Genomic DNA, 20,265 nt, shown 5'->3' on the forward strand with positions numbered 1-20,265 from the left:
TTTCTTAAAAGTAATTCACAAAGCCACTGAGACCTACTTTTAGTTATGAAAACAGTGAACTCCTAAACTAGAAGTAACTCTCTGTTGCTATGGATGACGTCATTTTATAAGGATGCACTTAGAAGCGGTGACAACGGTGATTGGTTGTTGAGTGACAGGGCAGCCCATTGAAAAGTCATTTAGTTTACGCAATGCATGAAGTGAAAATAAGGAAGTTGTCTACAAGACCATGACAAAGCCTATGAAAAGATATTGGATAAAGAAATGTATTTATGAGGAGAATTAAATGACGGCAAATTAGAAGATAGCGATGAAAAACGTGAATTGTCAATAAAAGCGGCATTTGCTCGAAAAGCTGCGTCAAACCACTCTCCATTAAAATTCAGGAATTGTGTGTTGATCCGGGCCATTTCGCAACAATGTCCAGTAGCTATATTGTAACATGCGTCAAAGACAATTTGTGTATTGATGGAATGCAACTTTTTCCGATTGACAAAAGCCCTATTGACACGGGACTAGTATAACCTGGGGACCTCCAGTAATTTGTAATAATTGCGGAGGTCGTCTGCGATCTTAATCCCGTGTGAATCTGCCACGTTCGTAATTTGTAAAGTAATAATTCCACCGTGAATTACCTACCATATTTCACTAAACACAGAGGTCATTTGATAATATTAGTCCCGTGCGAATCGGCATCTCTGTGATTTGGGGTCGTTTTTTGTTTTTCTTAAGGTTTTTTGTGTTTTCCACCTTTTTTCTGCCTTTTTCCTGGTCGAGAATTATGGAGGCTGCATTGGGAATTATAAATTAAAGTTTTGACAGCATTTTGGGTGCAAATTCAGGAGGCTCATCAGAAAAGTGAAATCTCGAAATTTGATTAGATGGATTACATGCATGGCAGCTGGGGCGCCGAAAAGGGGGGGAAAAGGGGAAGGATTCTAGGGGCCCATAACTGACAGGGGCCCAGAAAGGCCCCTAATAAAATTGTAATACTGACAAAAATAATATGACACTAATTTGTTAGTTTATAATCATAAATATACATCATTTAATGCACTGATAATAACACTAAGTTTATTTTAGAAACATTTCTCAAGGCCCCCCCCCTTACGTAAAATGGTTCGGTCCTCCCATCAAATCAACTGAACTGCTGCGCGGTGCCGTGTGTCAGTCAGTCAGTAAGGAGACCGAGAGAAGGCAAAGTGCCTCAGAAGTCGGGTAGCCAAAAAAGGAAAGACAAAAAGATTAGGCAGGGGAGAGAAGCAAAGGGGCGTTGGTATGTCACCCAGTTTTTCCAGAAAAAAGGTGGGTTTGGTTCATGTGGTGGAAAGTTCTGGAACACATTAGTCTATTGTTTGTCTTAACGTTAACCTTGTGGTTTTTAAGCTAGCTCATTTTTCTCACAAACTCTGGATTTTTAGATTTCACTGTTCACGTTTAGCAAGCTGCCCATATTTAATCAGTTGACCACCCCTCCTGTCAAAAATGATGCATGTTTGAACAGGCACGTCAAGTGCAGCAGCAGCAGCAGCAGCAGCAGCTGTCTGTGAGCCCCGTGAGCCCCCTACCCCTGAACCAGCCCCAGTACCCCCACCTACCCCTGAACCAGCCCCAGTACCCCCACCTACCCCTGAACCAGCCCCAGTACACCCACCTACCCCTGAACCAGCCCCAGGACCCCCACCTACCCCTGAACCAGCCCCAGGACCCCCACCTACCCCTGAACCAGCCCCAGTACACCCACCTACCCCTGAACCAGCCCCAGTACCCCCACCTACCCCTGAACCAGCCCCAGTAGGCCTACCCACAACTGAGGAAGGAGGTGAGCAGCTCTGTGTTGAATTAATCTATTATTATGGAAAAAAAGATACATTGAAATTAATGAATAAAGATCATTCTGAAATAAAAACACACAGTCTGTATTTATTTCAGAATGATTTAAATGGTTTAAAAAACATATAGCCTATAACTTTATTTTGCTTTGTTTAAATTTAGCACTGAAACTGAACTATAAACTCACTGAAATACTATGTTTGGTCAGTAGTTTGGGACTCTAACCCCTTGCTTTGCAGTAGAAAAAGAGGAGAAATTTTCTGGTGCTTGCAGACTAAGTGACTGCTCTCAATCCAATCAGAGAAACTTCATTAATATTAAATCGCAACGACCATAGAGCCTCATTTATGTATTTTTTTCCACCCCAACTCTAATTCCACCACGTACAGTTTTCGTTTCGTTTCGTTTCGTTTTCTTCCGCTTTATCCATGCGGGTCGCGGGTGATGTTACCGCTTTTATACCACCTTTTTTTCAAGGTGGAGCGGAGGTACTGGGGCCAAATCCAGTGACTCTATGGGCGAAGGCCAGGGTACTCCCTGGATGAGTCGCCAGCTCATCGCAGGGCCAGTTTTGGAGATGAATTATTATTATTATTATTTCTAATAGATTTTTTTAAAAACAAAATATAAACGTATATAACAAACTTAATAAAAACAACAACAAAAACATAATGTAAGACAGCATACAGTTTTTACATTGAGTGCAGTGGCTGGTCTAAGTGTGTGTGTGTGGGGGGGGGGTGATGTGCATGTTTGAGAGAGAAATTGTGTGGTATTGCTATATATAGTAATAGTAATAGTAATTTTGAAGATAAATTAGACCTAAATGCAGGGCTACAAGAGGGAGACAGTGAGCAGTGGGGTACTGGTTGTGAAAATCACATTTTCTTTTGTTATTTTTGATCAAATCACAATGACAGTAAAACAGAATGGTGGGAGGAAACTTGAATCTGGTGATGGTGATGCTATTTCAAATGGTATTACAGGAAATTCTATATAATTCATGTATGTCATGCATTTGTATTTTTCAGGTAATTTAATTTAAGAGAATTTTATATTTTGACCATTAAAGTTGCAGACTTGCAGACAATGAATCTAAATTCCATTGTATTCTGAGTGTTCAGTGCTTCCCCTACCAAGTAACTGTCATGTTGTTCTTTTCACACATATAGGAAATTATAGTCAAAAATATCATTAAAATGCACAGTTTTATGTAAACAGCATAACAAATTTTAAGGCCGGCTATACAGGAGCCCAGTAATATTTCTTTTCATGGGGCCCAAAATCCCTGGCAGCGCCCCTGCATGGCAGCAAGCGGTAAGGAACATTTTTCCATCTTTCAACAGGCTCACCAGTTATTATATTAAAAATATCCATATCTAACCGTTGTGCTGCTCCAGCAAGGGCTCCGGTGCGATCGACCCTGGGGATAATGTCAGTAAATTAGAGTTAGAACACAGACTTTGCTTATCCTGTGCGAATTCGCCGCACGAAACACGGACGTGGTGGGATAATTTCTAAATCTCTTGAGGTCCCCAGGTAATACTAGTCCCGTGCGAAGAGCTGCATTTTTCCCGTAGATGAATGAGTGTTGCCAAACATTTTAACTCTGGCGTTATTGGATTGTTTCAGTTGGTCGGGGAAGTTATTGCGTCCCTCACCAACTCAACCACAACTTCAATCCCTTTGCGGTCCATCCAACATCGTTTTAATAATTCCCTGTTATTTAGCGTTTCCAAAACATTTGGCTGTGACCAGGTCTTAGCGAGTTAGGAGTTCTCTGGACTACTTCTAAGGTCTCCCAGACTTAGGTGCTACTTTTAGTTTTAAAATGTTTTGTGAATAACTCTTATTTTCAAAAATTAGGAGTCCTAAAGTTACGACTGACACGCCCATTATTTTTAGGAGTTGCTCCTAAATTCGCCTGTTAGGAGCTACTTTTAGCCTTAAGATTATTTGTGAATATGGGCCCTGGTCTCCTACCTGTTTGATGTGCTTAGAGCATCTCCACAAGAAGGCATCCAGAAGGTATCACAATTAGATGCCTGAACCACCTCAATTGACTCCTTTTACCATGAAGGAAATACTTTTGTGACCTCCTTCAATAGGTCAGATTTTACATGCACAGTTTATTTCCTATGGCCCTACCCAAAGGCTATGACTGTAGCTAAGGGTTAGAAAGTAGATCAGTTGGTAAATCAATACTGTCCCTCTACAGAAACAGTACCTTTAACAAGTACCCAAAATTAAACTGTTCAGGACAGGTAAGGGCTGTCTTGAATACCATTTCAGGGACTTTTCAAGCTTCAACGTCGAACTATCGCTCTTGCTGTCATCATTAAACTAGATTTTGATTTTAATTTGTAGTCCGTGCATGGCCCAGGACAGGAAGGCTCTACGGCAGGTGATTAAAACTACCAGAACATTGCTGGTACCATTTAAAGAGCATCAGTGATATCAGTTAAGTGAGATGTCTGCACAGAGCACAAAGATACTAAAAGTCAACACCCACCCAGCCACAGTTTGTTCACCCTTGTACCATCAGACTACAGAGCAGCTTCATTATTCTCACTGTGAAACTCCTAAGCACTCTGCTACATAAAGTATTTTTTTCCCTTGTGTTGCATAATAAGGTGTACAACTTGCAGCACATTTGATTGTGCTACCCTGTGTTGTAGAATGAAAAAAACATTAACCTCTGAACTTGAGTTTTGAGTCTAATGAGAGATTAGTCCAGGAGGGGCGACATCAGCCTTTTCCCTTTTTCCAAGTCCAAAAGTCACCTTGATGAGTGAGCACTGTGCAGTTGCGAGCCTGGAGCATACAGTGTGGAGGAATGAGCTCAACTGACAGTCAAAATCTTTTTATTATAAGCCTAACAATGATTGTTAAATAACCTTAACCACATGTTTATTGTTATATCAATGACAATGTAGGTCCCCTAACATTGACAACGTTCTAAATTTAACACAATCCAAGGACTGTGTTTTTGTGTCTAAGCCCAACAACCTTTACCATAACATTGTGACATAACAGATTTTTCAGTCAACAGTAATTTGCTATGATTCTGAATCACAGAAAAAAAATGTCAACCTGATCAGGAGAGTAAAATCACTTGTCACTTTAAAAGGCATGGACAAACAGTGTTTTATCAACATTTCATGTCTTTATCATTAAATCACTCGGCAGAAAATTCATTTTCTGACCTGTCACTGTTTCCACCTGTGATACTTTAACTAAAATGTTATAAACTATAGCAAATTTGTGTCTGTCCTGTAGGGGTGACTTTACAGAGGGAGCAGGACATTCCTCTGCCTGTTCCCCTGGTCATCTTGCCCTATATGAAACATGGAGACCTTCGTCAGTTCCTCATTGGTACACGCTATGGTTACATTCCTATGGTAAGATGCACACAGCATATGCATGAACATAACTGCAATGTCAGCACATGCTGACACAGACAGATATACAAGAACACGTTTGACTCCCACAGGAGATTGTTTGAGAGTAGTTTCTCTTTTGATAAATGGCATTTAGATTATGCAGGTTTTTCCTTTTATAGCTTTGGCCATCCTTTCTATTGGCTGTAACATTGTAGTGAAGTCCAACAGGGCTCTAACCATGATTGGTCAGACAATCACACAGCTTGTAAACAACATTTGTACTACTGGCAAGATGTTGTGGATTTTTTGTATCGGCATTGAAGAGCCTTAGCAGAGGAATACAAATGTTTCAAGTGAATCCAACTGACTTTTGGTCTTTTCCCCACAGAATAGTCAAAATCGCCCCAAATTTTCAAAAATGTGACCACATTGTATACCAGAATCTACTTTTCCCATCCCTTATACAACCCTTTAGAATATTGACTTTTACACAAGATTTAATAATCAGAGTCATAGGCAGATTGCAATGAATGAGTTTGAGCACATACTAATGAGTCTCTCTGATTAACAAAATGAATTAAATCCAGAAGATCCAGTTTGAGTTATGCATGAAAATATGGATCATTCAATCGTTGATGGTGAATTAGATGGTTATCAGTATGATACATTTGTAAGGTAAATAGTACAATATTGCTGTCTACATTACAAAGAAAGTCATGAGTATGTGCTTGCATGTATAGATGAGCAGGCATTATTTAGCTAGAACAACTATAACCCCTTTTGAATGAAAACGAGCACCGTTAAAGAGCCAGCGCCAAATTGAAATAAATAGTAGCACCACGTCTAAAAGCTCCCATGTTGCATTTTGCATATTAAGCAATAAAAAGCACTACAGATTAACATTTTCTTAAAATTAAGGACAGGAAAAGCAGCAATCCGTGGCTTCAGTTCATCTGCAGAGAGGATGACAATGATAAACTCGGTGACAAAACCAGTCAATGTGTCCATGTGTGGCAAACACACTGGTGTGCCGATTATGTCCGGATGTGACTCAGAAGAGTCTCTGTACAGATGTACCTACATATTTTACTGTACGTAAAAAAAAAACTTCAAAAGAACATATGGCCCAACCATAACACACCTGCTTTTAGAATGGGTACCTTGTACACCAGCCGGGTTCCCAAGAACGAAGATACCTGGGGACTAGGGGTGTGCAAAGCAGCCGGTATTTGTATCTGTTGAAGGGGGAAAAGTATTTGTACTTGTATTCGAGTTTGTATGCTTTGCAGTGGGGTGGTTGGGTGGATAAGCCTGTTTTGCATTAAATGCAGCTAATATAGGTGATTGAAACTGACTTGCAGGGGCAGAACATGGCTGTGATGATGAATTGGTGCTTGTGGGGGGGTTGGCAGACAGTACCGGGAGAGGATGCTTTAAGTGCTTGTGATTATGCATAGCAGATGTTGACAGATGTTTGATATCTCTGCCTCTGCTGATTTGACTTTTGCACACATTACATATTACTTTGGTTTTATCTGCAGCACTGACGGTAAAATGCTTCCACACAGAACTTGAGCTAGTTTTTTTGGCTGGTGGAGGACCAAGAGATCGCTCAGCAGCAGCCACACTCTTTTCTATTTGGTTGCCCAAATCCATGTGGGGAGTTTCAGCTAAGTTAATGAGTGACGGGAAGCTATGCTAAGGTTAACTAGCCTATAGCCTACATCTTGCTGTCTGCAAAAGACAGAGTAACTTAAACGTACCAAATAACTCCCACAAGTGCATACAATTCGACACAACTACACAAGCCTTGTTTTAACCTTTTTAACCGAACGTTAACGTTACTCTGTCAACGGCCTATTGTCTAAATTACCGAGATAACAGAGCTACGTAAACAGAGCGAACATGAGAGCACCCGACTGCAGACGTCAATACTAATGCAGCGTAATGGAATAATCTCCCGATCAAACTCCGCTTCCCGAAAGTTATAAACTGCCTCCGGAACCCAGTTAAGGTACAAAAATCTATTTAAAAAATAGTGATGCAGTTAAGTCTTTTTTCGCTCAGCCGAGCCTTCTCTGTTGCTGTGTAGAGCAGCCTGTGTCAGTCACCTCTTTTACCCCCCCCCCGGACTCCTGAACGTCACTCACTCACTCATCCGGGCATGCACTGCGGTCTCATGAGGAAACGCAGCTTTTTGATATAATGTTTTTCTTGTTCCCGAATACAAATATTTTTTAAAGTATTTGTTCGAAATAAGTATTCGTAAAAAACACGTTATTTGTGCCTTTCCGAATACCGTATTCGGGTTCGGCTCCACCCCTACTGGGGACTCAGAACTCAGGAGAGCAGGTAAACTGGAAGCAGAGCAGAACACAGTGGAGATTTCTTCAGGAGCCAAAGACAAAGGCATTCTCGCAAAGGCAAAACACTGAAAAGACGAAATAGTGGCACTCTGAATTCACCGTACGGGACGTAATAATCTAGCCCCCAAGTGGTGGAGAGAACAGGTAGATAAAGCTGGAGGGTGATGAGTTGATCACATACAGGTGTGCTACTCTGCTGCTCCTGCCATGCCCACAGACACACGCACACAGGGAAGGAGCAGGTGAGGGTGAAAGGAGGGGGGAAAGGCAGATAGGGAGAACTGAACACAGTAAACAGAACAACAACCAGACTGCCACAGTAGCACAGTGACAGGAGTGGAGCTGAAACCAACCTGTTTTCTACTCCTCTCGACTCGTGGAAAAGGCAATAGTTGAGTATTTCACATGAGAGAAGGGATTTGTGGAGGGCAGGCAGGTAGACAGGTGAAGGCAGTTGCTCAGCTGATTGCTGAGCATACAGATGGCTGGGGCATTGGATGAGGCGGAACAATCTGGCACAGAAGAGAGGCGAAGACCAGGGTTACTTAAAGGAAGATGATGAGTTGAAGACAGGTGCGTCTCTCTACTGCAGCAATGACACCACGTCCACAAGCACATACACATTAGTATAGGAAGGATCAGGAGAGGAAGAATAGGGGGGGGGGAAATGGTATCGATACACACTGGGACACACAAACATCTATCAAAATGGAGACAGCGGTTCTGTTTAGCCACAATGTAATCAGTTTAAAGTACATTGGACACACTGGACAGGATATCAAAACAGCTAAATAAAGTGTGGGAATTACAGAAAAGGTCATCCATAACAGAAATACATTACCTAGAAGTCCAATAAGCCCTCTGGAGGCCAACTGAAAGGACACTCACCAACCCTTGTTCCTTCAAGTTTTCTTACAAATTAACTACGGACTATAGAGTACTTCATTCCTCAGGCTGTGAGACTCTGTTTTCCAAACTAAATTTTTGTTTTTTAAAAACTTGTACAAATGTATCTTGACCTTTACTAGGTTGTAGACAACAATAAATATGAGTCTTTGCCTGAAAAGCCAGAAGATTTGGGCTCATTTATATTGTTCAAAAGTAATTCGATATTCTTATTGTATTCAATTAAAGAAGAAAAGAAGTAAATGCAGTTTCCCCCATAATGACCCATTGAGCACCGGCAAAAGTTGACCTAGTAGGTTTAGCTACACTGCATTTTTCTCATCACAATGAAAGACGAAGCTGTTTTTTCACACATCTCTTTCTACTGGTATTTTAATGACAAGTGTAGTGAACAATAGACCCTTTGGATGACCTTTTCAAATTTAGATTAAAAAAGAATGACATTGAAATTCAAAATAAAACCTAGAATATACCTGTTTCTATCCTCCTTCAGTTTGTGCCCCATCAGAGTCTCCTGCGCTTCATGATTGACATTGCAGCAGGGATGGACTATCTGAGCTTGCAGGGGTTCCTGCATAGAGACCTGGCTGCACGCAACTGCATGTGAGTCCATCAGAGGGAGACACTAAGAGGTGGAGCTCGAAATCCACAACTCCTTGTTCCTATAAGACTGTGTCTCTGTCCTCAGCTATTGGTATTCAACCATGGCTTGTATCTGGGAATATGCTTAAAAGTTCAATAAAGCAGACGAGAGCCTCAGAGTGGACAATTTCTGTGTGTTGGGAGAAAATCTTGTTTTGTTATTGGATCTGACTCCAGAGTAGTGCCTGCACCTCTTTAAGCCTATGGTGATTACACAAATGAGCTTTTTTAAAACTTGCTTGTAATCCACAGGCTGGGTGATGACCTAAGGGTCTGTGTGGCTGACTTTGGCCTGTCCAAGAAGATCTATAGCAGCAATTATTATCGTCAGAAAGTAGCTACCCGTTTGCCTGTCAAGTGGATGGCCATGGAGAGCCTGTCTGATTCCGTCTACACCAACAAAAGTGACGTGGTGAGTCTTCTGAGGAACGTTATTTTGTCATGGAGAGTTTTTTGGCCTTGATCAAATGGTTTATAGTTTTAAAAGTGGAGATTTAATTCTGATTACTTAAACTTTATGAATGTCTGGATTTGTACTAACCAGCTATTTAAACTATGATTTCCTTCCCCTGTCCTCTCAGTGGGCATTTGGTGTGACTATGTGGGAGATTGTGTCACGAGGAAGAACTCCCTATCCCGGAATTCCTAACCACGAGCTGCTGGACCTGCTGCTGTCTGGACACAGGCTGAAACTACCTAAGGACTGTGACCACAAACTGTGAGTTCCTGAACTTATCAGGGTCATTTCTCCTTTTATATTTTGACACAAGAGATTTTGAGACATTAACAGAAAACTGAGTACCAGTGGGCAGAACAAGAAAGTTGGGGAGACTATTGTAAAGACGGCTAAACTCTTCTATCTTGTATTGTTTATCATTCGTCTGAAATATTTTACAAATATACATACTAACTTCTGATAATATATCAATTAAATTTAACATATAATTGATATATGTTAAATTTACTAGAAATTGTTAGGTTCATATCTAGAGAGAACATATGGTAAGTCGGAGTGTATGGGACACTGGCTGGTGAAGAGGCTTAAAAGAATAACTAGTTGCAGTACTTGTTCATAATATGCTGTATGCCCAAATGCTCACAGACTCATTCCTCCAAACGTGTGATATTTAGGGCCCGAGCAGGTCATCGACCTGTGAGGTCCCTATTGTAATTAAAACTGCAAGCAGTGATGAACGGGCCCTCGCAGTCCGCGCGCACGTCGGGGCGTGCCGCTGTCCAAACGCGCCGCGGCTTAAGCCCCGTTGCTCGATCGTTGTTCACGGAGGCGGCAACTGCCTGCGTTTGGGACCGTGCACATCGGGGGTGAATATCAGCCTCTTCTCCCAACGTGTGTTTGTAACACGGTGGGTTGCCCCTGCCAGTATCAAGCGCTTTAAGGTGAAGTCAGAACAACTTCCTGCAATCCACAGAAATCCAAAGGGACTGCAGGTGAATGATTTCTGAAACATTTAGTAATCAGGTACGTTTTGACAATCGATTCTGCACTGTTACGTTGTGTGAAGGGTTACAGCCTTCTCTTTGCCTTTGTCTGGAATTCAGGCATGGACACCTGTGTTTTGGCAGGGAATAGATTGGAAGTGGGACAGAGAGGGGGGGTTTGTGGCTTGCAGTAAACTTCCTCCGCCCTAAATTCGAACCCGGGTCCACTGCATATGTGGCATGCACGCCAACCACTCGACTACCGGCGCAGATAAGACACTGCCTTCTGTTGTCACCGTGAAGGCAGCGCATCATAGGGGAGGATGGAAGTGGAATGCCACAGATTAAGATAGTTAGTGGAGTGCAGCCAGAGGTGATTCTTCCTTTTGAAAAGGGACAGCGGTCAAGTGACCAGGTTTGACGAGCGTCCTGCAGTAGCGGTGTTTAACCAAAGAACCCACTCAGTTGTTTCATATCGCAGTGGAATCCACTTCGTTCATCGCGGAAGAGTTGGGCAGAATCACAACTACACACATCTTGTTGTGTGCCACCTTGACAGGGCAGACACAACACGCAAATGGCATTCTTAGCAAATTGGCTTATTTGAAAATTGTGTGCTGTGGCTTACTACCACTGACTTATCCATTATGTGGCTCAACCCATTACCCTTCAACTATGCCCTGTTGTAACGTGCAATTCAGACAAAACTACCTGCAAGTGCCATGTACATCTGACTATGTTTGTCATCACTGCACATAAATATGTGTAGAATAATGCTTAATTTGCCTTCTTTCAAAAAATGTATTTATGGCTGTCTATCAGTGTCAAGCTTTTGATCTAAGTTCTGCTTTGTTTACTAGTTTTTATCCCAAGAAGTGCATGCTGCCACCTTTTAAAGTTTCAATAAAATCTGATGAATATGATACATGTGCCTTGAAAGACAACAGTGCCATCTAGTGGCGACTTGCATCACCTACACCATCAATTCATGTGCTTCTAAGCAAAATTGACCACTTCCTGTTTGACTGAGAGTGTGGGTGTAAATGAGTCATTTGTGCGTCTTGTCATGACACACATGCGTGCCACATTTCATTTATGTACATGCATGTAGGACGCCCAAATTGCCTGAAATAAAACTTGCTTCATGTTTCCAGTGGGTGGCGCTATGGATATGACACAGCATTGATGCACAGATCTATTCAGGGCCACTCCCTCTAGATTCCCTCTAGATTTGGCCGAGCTAGGACTTAGTATGAAGGAGATATCAGCACTTGATGCTTCATGACGAAGGATTGTTATGGCAGGCTCCACAACTGCCAGCAGGTATGACTTGGGATAAAGATTTTAATAACTTTTCATTTTCAAGGTCAGAGGATGCTACTGAGTGACTTTGAAGTCGGTGGTGTTCCATCTGTAGGAGGAGATAATTTACGTACAAAGATTGGCATAATTCAACATGGCGGCCAAAAGCAAAATGGCAGACTAAGTATTGATGCTGAAATTCGTTCGGGGAGACAGCCTCTACAGTTACAAGCAGTTTGGTGTGGATAGGAAATTGTATGTTGAAGTTATGAAGCTTCGATGCTTGACGGCGTGAGGACAAAATGGTTTCCACCGCACCGCCCACTAAACCTTGCCACAGCTAAACGATTTTAATAACTTTTGTTCTTCAAGGCATTAAGAAAATTACTGAGTTAATTTGAAGATTGTGGTGTTTAAGCTCTAGGACAAGATAATTTTCAAATTAGGCATGAATTTGTCAAAAATGCGGCCAAATTTCAAAATAACTGACTTCCTGTTGGACTGAGAGTATGCATCCAAATGGGTTTTCCTTGCGTCTGGTCATGATGAATATGCGTACCAATTTTCGTCCTTCTGTGTTACAAGTAGGAGGCGGGGCATCACAATAGGGGGCGCTACAGAGCCCACGCGTCACGGCCACGCCCCATGACTACACAGATCTCATCAGGGCGACTCCCTCTGCATTCCTGAGAGATTTGACCGAGATAAGACATTGTATGAAGAAATTATGAGGACACGATGATTCACGGCGAAGGATTCGAATTGCCCGCTCCACTGTGGCCAGCAGGTATGACGTAGGATAAAGATTTTAATAACTTTTCATCTTCAAGGTCAGAGGATGCTACTGAGTGACTTTGAAGTCGGTGGTGTTACATCTGTAGGAGGAGATAATTTAAGTACGAAGATTGGCAATATTTCAACATGGCGGCCAAAAGCAAAATGCCAGACTAAGTATTGATGCTGAAATTTGTTCGGGGAGACAGCCTCTACAGTTACGAGCAGTTTGGTGTGGATAGGAAATTGTATGTTTAAGTTATAAAGCCTCGATGCTTGATGGCGTGAGGAAAAAATGGTTTCCACCGCACCGCCCACTAAAGTTTGGCGCAGCTGAATGATTTCAATAACTTTTGTTCTTCAAGGCATGAAGAAAATTACTGAGTTAATTTGAAGACTGTTGTGTTTAAGCTCTAGGACAAGATAATTTTCAAAGTAGGCATGAATTGGACAAAAACGCCGCCACACATCTAAATAGCTGACTTCCTGTTGGAGTGACAGTATGGTCCCCCCAGACTTTTTTGTGCGTCTGCTCATGAGGAATCTGCGTATTGAATTTCGTTCTTCTACGCACTTGTGGGAGGCGGGGATGAACATTAGGGGGCGCTACAGAGCCCGCAGGTCACGACCACGCCCAATGACAATGCAGGATTGCAATTTTCGCCAGATGTAACATATATTCCAAATTTGGTGAGTTGCTGCCTCCGCCCTAAATTGAGTTGCTACCTGCTCGGGCCTAGACCTGCGAGGTCCCTATTGTTATTGGAAGGACAGAAATTTTCTTCTCCAAGTTTGAATGCAGTTTTGGATGCCTGAACATACCCAAAAACTCACCAAATTTGGAATATATGTTACATCTGGCGAAAATTGCGATCCTGCATTGTCATTGGGCGTGGTCGTGACCTGCGGGCTCTGTAGCGCCCCCTATTGTGATGCCCCGCCTCCTACCTGTAACATAGAAGGACGAAAATTGGTACGTATATTCCTCATGACTGGACGCACAAAAAACCCATTTGGACTCCAAGTGTCAGTCCAACAGGAAGGCAGTCATTTAGATGTGTAGCGGCTTTTTTGTCCAAATCATGCCTACTTTGAAAATTATCTTGTCCTAGAGCTTAAACACCACAGTCTTCAAATTAACTCAGTAATTTTCTTCATGCCTCGAAGAACAAAATTTGTGGAAATCATTCAAATGCGCGATGGTTATGTTGGCCGTTCGGTGGAAACCATTTTGTCCTCACGCCGTCAAGCATCGAGGCTTTATAACTTCAACATACAATTTCCTATCCACACCAAACTGCTTGTAAGTGTAGATGCTGTCTTCCCAAACAAATCTCAGCATCAATACTTAGTCTGCCATTTTGCGTTTGGCCGCCATGTTGAATTACGCCAATCTTCGTACTTAAATTATCTCCTACAGATGTAACACCACCGACTTCAAAGTCACTCAGTAGCATCCTCTGACCTTGAAGATGAAAAGTTATGGAAATCTTCATCCTACGTCATACCTGCTGGCAGTTGCGGAGCCCGCCATAACAATCCTTCGCCATGAAGCATCAAGTCCTGATATCTCCTTCATACTATTTCCTAGCTTGGCCAAATCTAGAGGGAATCTAGAGGGAGTCGCCCTGAATAGATCTGTGCATCAATGCTGTGTCATATCCATAGCCCTACCCACTGGAAACATAAATTAGTTTTAATCTCATTCCATTAGGGCTCCTACAAGCTGTGAGTGACACAAGTCGCCACTAGATGGCAGTGTTGTCTTTCAAGTCACAGGTGTCCTTTGTGCTTTGTAACCTCTGGATAACCTCTAGATTATTCCATTCCATGGCAGGAATTCAGCCTCAAATGTATCAGATTTTATTGAAACTTCAAAATGTGGCTGCATGCACTTTATGGAATAAAAACTAGCAAACAAAGGAGACATTAGATCAAAAGCTTGACATTCATAGACAGCCATACATACATTTTGGTAAGGAGGCAAGTGAAGCATCATTTGACACTCATTTATCTGCAGTGATGACAAACATAGTCAGATGTACATGGCATTTGCAGGCAGTTTTGTCTGACTTGCACATTACAACATGGCATAATTGGACGGTAATGTTTAGAGCCACATAATGGATAAGTTAGTGGTAGTAAACTACAGCACACAATTTTCAATCAAGCCAATTTGCTAAGAATGCCATTTGTGTGTTGTGTCTGCCCTCTCAGTGTGGCACACAACAAGATGTGTGTAGTTGTGTTTCCGGCCAACGTTTCCATGATGAACAAAGTGGCTTCCCCTGCCATTTTAAACAACTGAGTGATTTCTTTGGATAAAAGCCCCATATTATATTGTTTTTCATCAATGTCACACAGCTGTCAGAGGTCCAATAACTCTGTATTTGTTATTACCCCAAACACATCCGTGATCCTGCATTCCTATGAAGGTAGATTTGTGTCTTTATTATTCAATCAACAAAAAGTTTGCTTCAATCAAAATATATATTTGAAGTGTATATATTTGAAGTGATTTTTTCTTTGAATGAAGTGAAAAAAGTTTTGAAGTCGTTTTTTTTAAATTGAATTATTTTGACACAAACATCCCGCAGTGGGCGGGTGCTTCCCCGTTGGTCAGACATGTTTGAGTGACAAGTGGCTACACCAACGACGTCTTTCTGACAAGGAAGTCATGGCCGCCAGCAAGCCAGGGAGCAGTGGTGCTGGAGTTGTTAACTACAGCATTAAAATGATTGGTGTCATGTTATTAGCCTACTCTGTTTGATATTTCAATTAAACATGAAGCTTGCTAACTTAGTTCACGTTGACTAATTTGTGTGATGGTGTTAGATATCTAACGCCGTCATATTGTTAGGCAGGCTAGCTAATAACGTTAGCCGATGGCCCTGCACACTGAATGGCCTAAGTACAGAGGCTTGCTATGTGCTAGTGCAATGTAATGTTATAATAAGTAACGTCATTAGTGGTCAAACAACAGTCCACAGGCCAACTGTTGCCCGCAGCGCTGCCTGTTTAGCAGCAACAGATCATGCAGAGCCTGAGTCTATCTTCTCACACAGCCCAGTGCAGTGACTGCGGTCAAGCCAGCCGTGAACAACGACCGAGCAACGGGGCTTAAGCCGCAGCGCGTTTGGACGGCGGCACGCCCCGACGCGCGCGCGGACTGCGAGGGCCCGTTCATCACTGCTTGCAGTTTTAATTACAATTTATAACCTGAAAGATCTCTGTACTGTCTGAGCCGGACCACAACAAACAATGAGAAGGGCATTCCTAGACAGCTGGGGGGAAATGTTGGTCCCCTTTTAATAAATGATTTAATAATTTATCAATTAATTAAAAAGTATGGTCTAGACCTGCTCCTTGAGAAGTGAGATAACTTTTGTTTTGAATTGGTGATTAGCCCCTCAGGCTAACATTAGCCAGTATAATACTGTTGAAAAAAACATTAAAACTCACCAGTTCTCGCTGAAGAATAGAAAACCAGTGTTGACTGTGTCTCCCAACTCATCCTGACTCGTTTAACCTTCTGCTTTTGTTTTTGTCTCACTGCAGTGGTTTACTACACAAAGTTGTTGCACTACAGTAACCTCAATTTTGTTTACATCTGCTTCCCAATGAGATCACGTGAGAGGGCTCATGTGTGAGTCCAGCTTCAGTCTGCAGAGCCATGAGTCCAGAGTGCCCAAAGTGGTGTTTACTGTTTATTCTAAATGTATTAATATTGAACATGTCACACACTGCACTTCCTTGGGTCGTCAGAAACAAACCTGCCAAGTGTAAAGTAGATTGGATAAACAGTTCTTGAGATATGTGAACAAAATACATAGAGACAGATCCCTTGCTTTACAGTTTGATGTGAGGAAATTAAAGTTAACTTAAATTCTGAAACAACAGCAAACATGTTTAGGTGTGATATCTGTTAACACAGATGGCTTTGGTTTTATTTGTTCAGGTTTTGAAATACCTGTGTGAGCTTTCTGCCCACCCAATACACAGAGGTGGATGCAATTGTGTTTGTGGTAAGAAGTGACTTATTAATTGAAATTAAAATTAAAGGAAAATTAAAGGAAAATCAACAGCCACACCTCTTTTGAAAAACAGTGACCCTGGTGATTGACAGTACGCAATACAGACAATTTTTATAGGGACTATTTCTTTGAAATAAATAAAGTAGTAGTCTAACGCAACATGATCTGTATTTTACCCAGATTTACAAAAACACATATTAACATATATAATATTAAATGTGTCAATGTGTTTATTTTGTGTTCATTGATCTATCTGGTTTATTATGGGTTGTAATTATGACAGAATTACTGATGTAAAAATTTAACTTTTATAGAACTGCTCACAACTCAAGACATATAGTCCCTGTAATGATAGGTCACACTTACATTGAAGACATATGCATCATATGCAGCTTTGTTTTAATCCATTGGTATAGAGAATAGTCTTATATATCAACAGTGTATTTAAATGAGCCTCACTCTGCCATCTCCATCTCACCCCAAACATAGTTATGAAGTCATGCAGAGCTGCTGGGATAAGCAGCCAAGCCACAGGCCTGGCTTCAGGGAACTGGGCGAGACACTGAAAGGTCTTCTGTCGGAGCTTCCGGAGCTGGAGGCCAGCCAGGAGGCCAGCTACATTAACCAGGCCCTGGAGGTTGCTACTGCAGCTGCTTCTCAGGAGTCAGAGACAGACTCTGGAAGAAGACTCGGAAATGTCTACCTGTCTGCCCCTGTGGGTGCTGCTGCAGCCAGAGATGAGGATGGTTACCTTAAGTGTATTACTGGCCCATTAGTAAAGGGGGATGATAATCACTAAAAAGTCAGTGTCTTTGTAGAAAAGAAAAATGTAAATATATATCTTAAAGTGTACCCTGCCTTCGCCCCGAGAGAGAACTGGGATTGGCTCTAGTAACCCCCGTGACCCCTTGAAAAAAGGGGATAAAGCGGTAACATCCCTGCGACACTCACGGATAAAGCGGAAAGATAATGAGATGAGATGAGAGATATCTTAAAGTGGACTTTTTATGAACTGTGTGTGAAACTGAGAGAAACATAGATGTGTGTGTGTGCATAAAGCACTCAGTGGCATTTCTAAGGGACAGGGATTCAAGGGTGGGGCTGGATAGATAGCCAGGGATGACAATGTCTCCAATTGGAAATAAACAGCAAGAGGGTGACAGAAATGACAATGTTTAATAAACATACAATTTTTGCACAACCTTATTGTGTATCAATTACAAGAACATATTAATTACTAGCTAAGGTATGTGAGTGTCTGGAAAAAAGGGAGAACAGCCCATAAACATATGAGATGTTAGGAATTATTTTATGAAAAAAGTGTTTAAGTCAAAAAAGGATATACCATATCAGTCGAAATGTCAAGTTTCTAATTAAAAACCATGATGTTATTACAAATGTTAACTTTTTGGGGTTAAATTCAAATCCAATGCTTCACAGATGGTAAAGTTCCCAGAGTCACATTATGATTTGTGATATTGGACTATATATGAATAATTGAGTTAACTTAAAAAATATTGAACTGATCTGGGTAGACTCACTCACTAGCTTACATACTTTCATACTTTCTCATTAAAAATTAAGTGTTTCTGATTAATAACACATTTTTTGAACATTAGTTTGGAGACCTAGTTCGCCTGTTGGGCTGCAGACTAAAAATGACAGCTTGGGTTTACCCAAAACTATTGTTAGGTCGATATCAAAAAAGATGCCAGCAAAGGGACACAGAACATAAAATACCCTGAGCACAGCAGAAAAGTCCCAACATTAACTCCTTTTTTAATTTTTCTGGCAGAAATGGTATGCCATTGTTTGCACTGGCTAAGATATGAATACTTACAGCTGCAGTCTGGAGTTTTGAGAAAAAAAAGTGGACTTAGTCAGAAAATTTGAATGAGCACAGCTCACCGGTCCCTCCTTCTCCCTCTTTGCTGCGCTGCAGCCCTGCCTTCAAAGCTCCTCCCCACGGAGCCTGCCATGCATGAGCAGACTTGTAAACATGGTAACAGAGGAAGCCAGATAACCACGATTCAGACATTCAAACAACAACAACAAAATAAGCACATTTCTGGGCTAAATTAAAATGACGATTGCCTCATGCCGATCACTGTAGATATCCTGAGTAACAAACAATATTCCGCACATCGCAGTAGACAGAGTTACCAGGTAATCATTACCTGGTGCAACACCATGCTGGCTTTCTGAAGCATGAGTAATGTTATTTTTCAAACCAATTCAACCACTTCACAACGTACTGAACACAAACTAATGTTATAACTGCCTGGTCACTTGAAAGACACTTTTGCTAACCAGTAGCCATAAATACAGCGCTAAAAACCAGAGTTAGCATACAAGCTAACAAGCTAGATTTTCCGACAAGCTACTTAGCGTGACTGCAACATCGGTGATATGCGCTATTGAGTGAATATTACTGTAACTGCCACCATCTTAGCCTTGTGGTTAAAACATAGAATGAAACATCAAGCAGCAGCTCTTACTTGTCCAGTAGAGGTGTATGAATAGTGACTCATTCGAATCTTTAACCCGGGTCATTAAAATAACCTGTGAGTCGCGAATCACTAGTATCATTAACTCGAATCACTTGAGTCCTACTATAATCACATCTAAAATGATAAATAGCGTCACGCAGGGCCGTATACATAGCAAGCTTGTAGCCCACTAGCCCCGGGCTTGCTACAAGCTTGCTATGAGCTACTAGCTACGAGCTTGCTACGAGCTACTAGCTACGAGTGTTTCCCGCACCGGTTTGCGGGCTAGCTCTTGAGTAGTCTAAGTACTCTATTATTTATTTGTTTTATTTTATTTTAGCATCTCTTTTATTTTTCCAATCGTGTATATAATGTTTTATTGCATTGTCTTTTTTTTCTAGTACGTTCGTGGTTAAGAGACAATGGGCTAGGAATGAGTTTCCATGGTGATTAGGCAATACTGACTCAAGTGACTGAAGTGACTCGCACAACCAGAACTCATAATGACTCGAATCGTTAAAAGGTACTGTATTTACCAGCTCTATTGCCCAGCAGTCCTTACAAATCCCACAGCACTTCTCAGACACTCCACTTGGCTCTGATTGTTTGTATTGATCTGGGAGGAGTGGATTCTTGCAAATCAAATTAGGGCCACTGGGTGGAGCCACAGACAGTGGGTTTTTACACAGCTGACCTGTATCTTATTCTACTGCCAGATCATAATGACAATTTTAGCAAATATAACCAAAAAGTAGTTACAGACAGCTTTAATTGATACCTAAGTGAGTTTCACTTGGCATGGAACTGTAGTTGCACCTGTGAGTCTGTAAATGCAATGCAAACATGGGGTTTGAGTCTGAAAGTGGTATAATTCAACAGGGCACAGGGCTGGATAATAATTTATCATTACCATTTTTTGGCCCTTTATAATCTGATCATGACAATGTTCTAATGCAAGATATTGTGACTAATCGTATGTACTAAATGTATTAAGGAATGCTAAAAAGTACTACTTACTCAGAGTACATCGCAGTGAATATCTTAGCTCATTCATAGTGAGTTGAACTTTGACAATTGTGGAATATTAATTTATGTC

At 41.5% G+C, this 20,265-nt stretch overlaps 1 protein-coding gene across 4 annotated transcripts in view; it reads left to right on the top strand.

Annotated features, from left to right (window-relative positions):
• LOC115590590 (tyrosine-protein kinase receptor TYRO3) overlaps positions 1-18,071 on the top strand; it is a 37,567-nt gene extending 19,496 nt beyond the window's left edge. For 2 of the 4 annotated variants that reach the window (XM_030431997.1, XM_030431996.1), the window contains 5 exons: positions 5,113-5,234; positions 8,982-9,091; positions 9,383-9,542; positions 9,712-9,848; positions 17,170-18,071. In XM_030431997.1, coding sequence (XP_030287857.1) covers positions 5,113-5,234; positions 8,982-9,091; positions 9,383-9,542; positions 9,712-9,848; positions 17,170-17,479 — 839 coding nt within the window. In that variant the 3' untranslated portion in view covers positions 17,480-18,071. Of the gene's footprint in view, positions 1-5,112; positions 5,235-8,981; positions 9,092-9,382; positions 9,543-9,711; positions 9,849-16,204 lie in introns of all 4 variants that reach the window. The other 2 variants (XR_003985788.1, XM_030431998.1) reach the window with 2 other exon arrangements.
• The last annotated feature ends 2,194 nt before the right edge of the window (positions 18,072-20,265 follow it).

Source organism: Sparus aurata, chromosome 10, assembly GCF_900880675.1.
Source record: "Sparus aurata chromosome 10, fSpaAur1.1, whole genome shotgun sequence".
Lineage (NCBI taxonomy): Eukaryota > Metazoa > Chordata > Actinopteri > Spariformes > Sparidae > Sparus > Sparus aurata.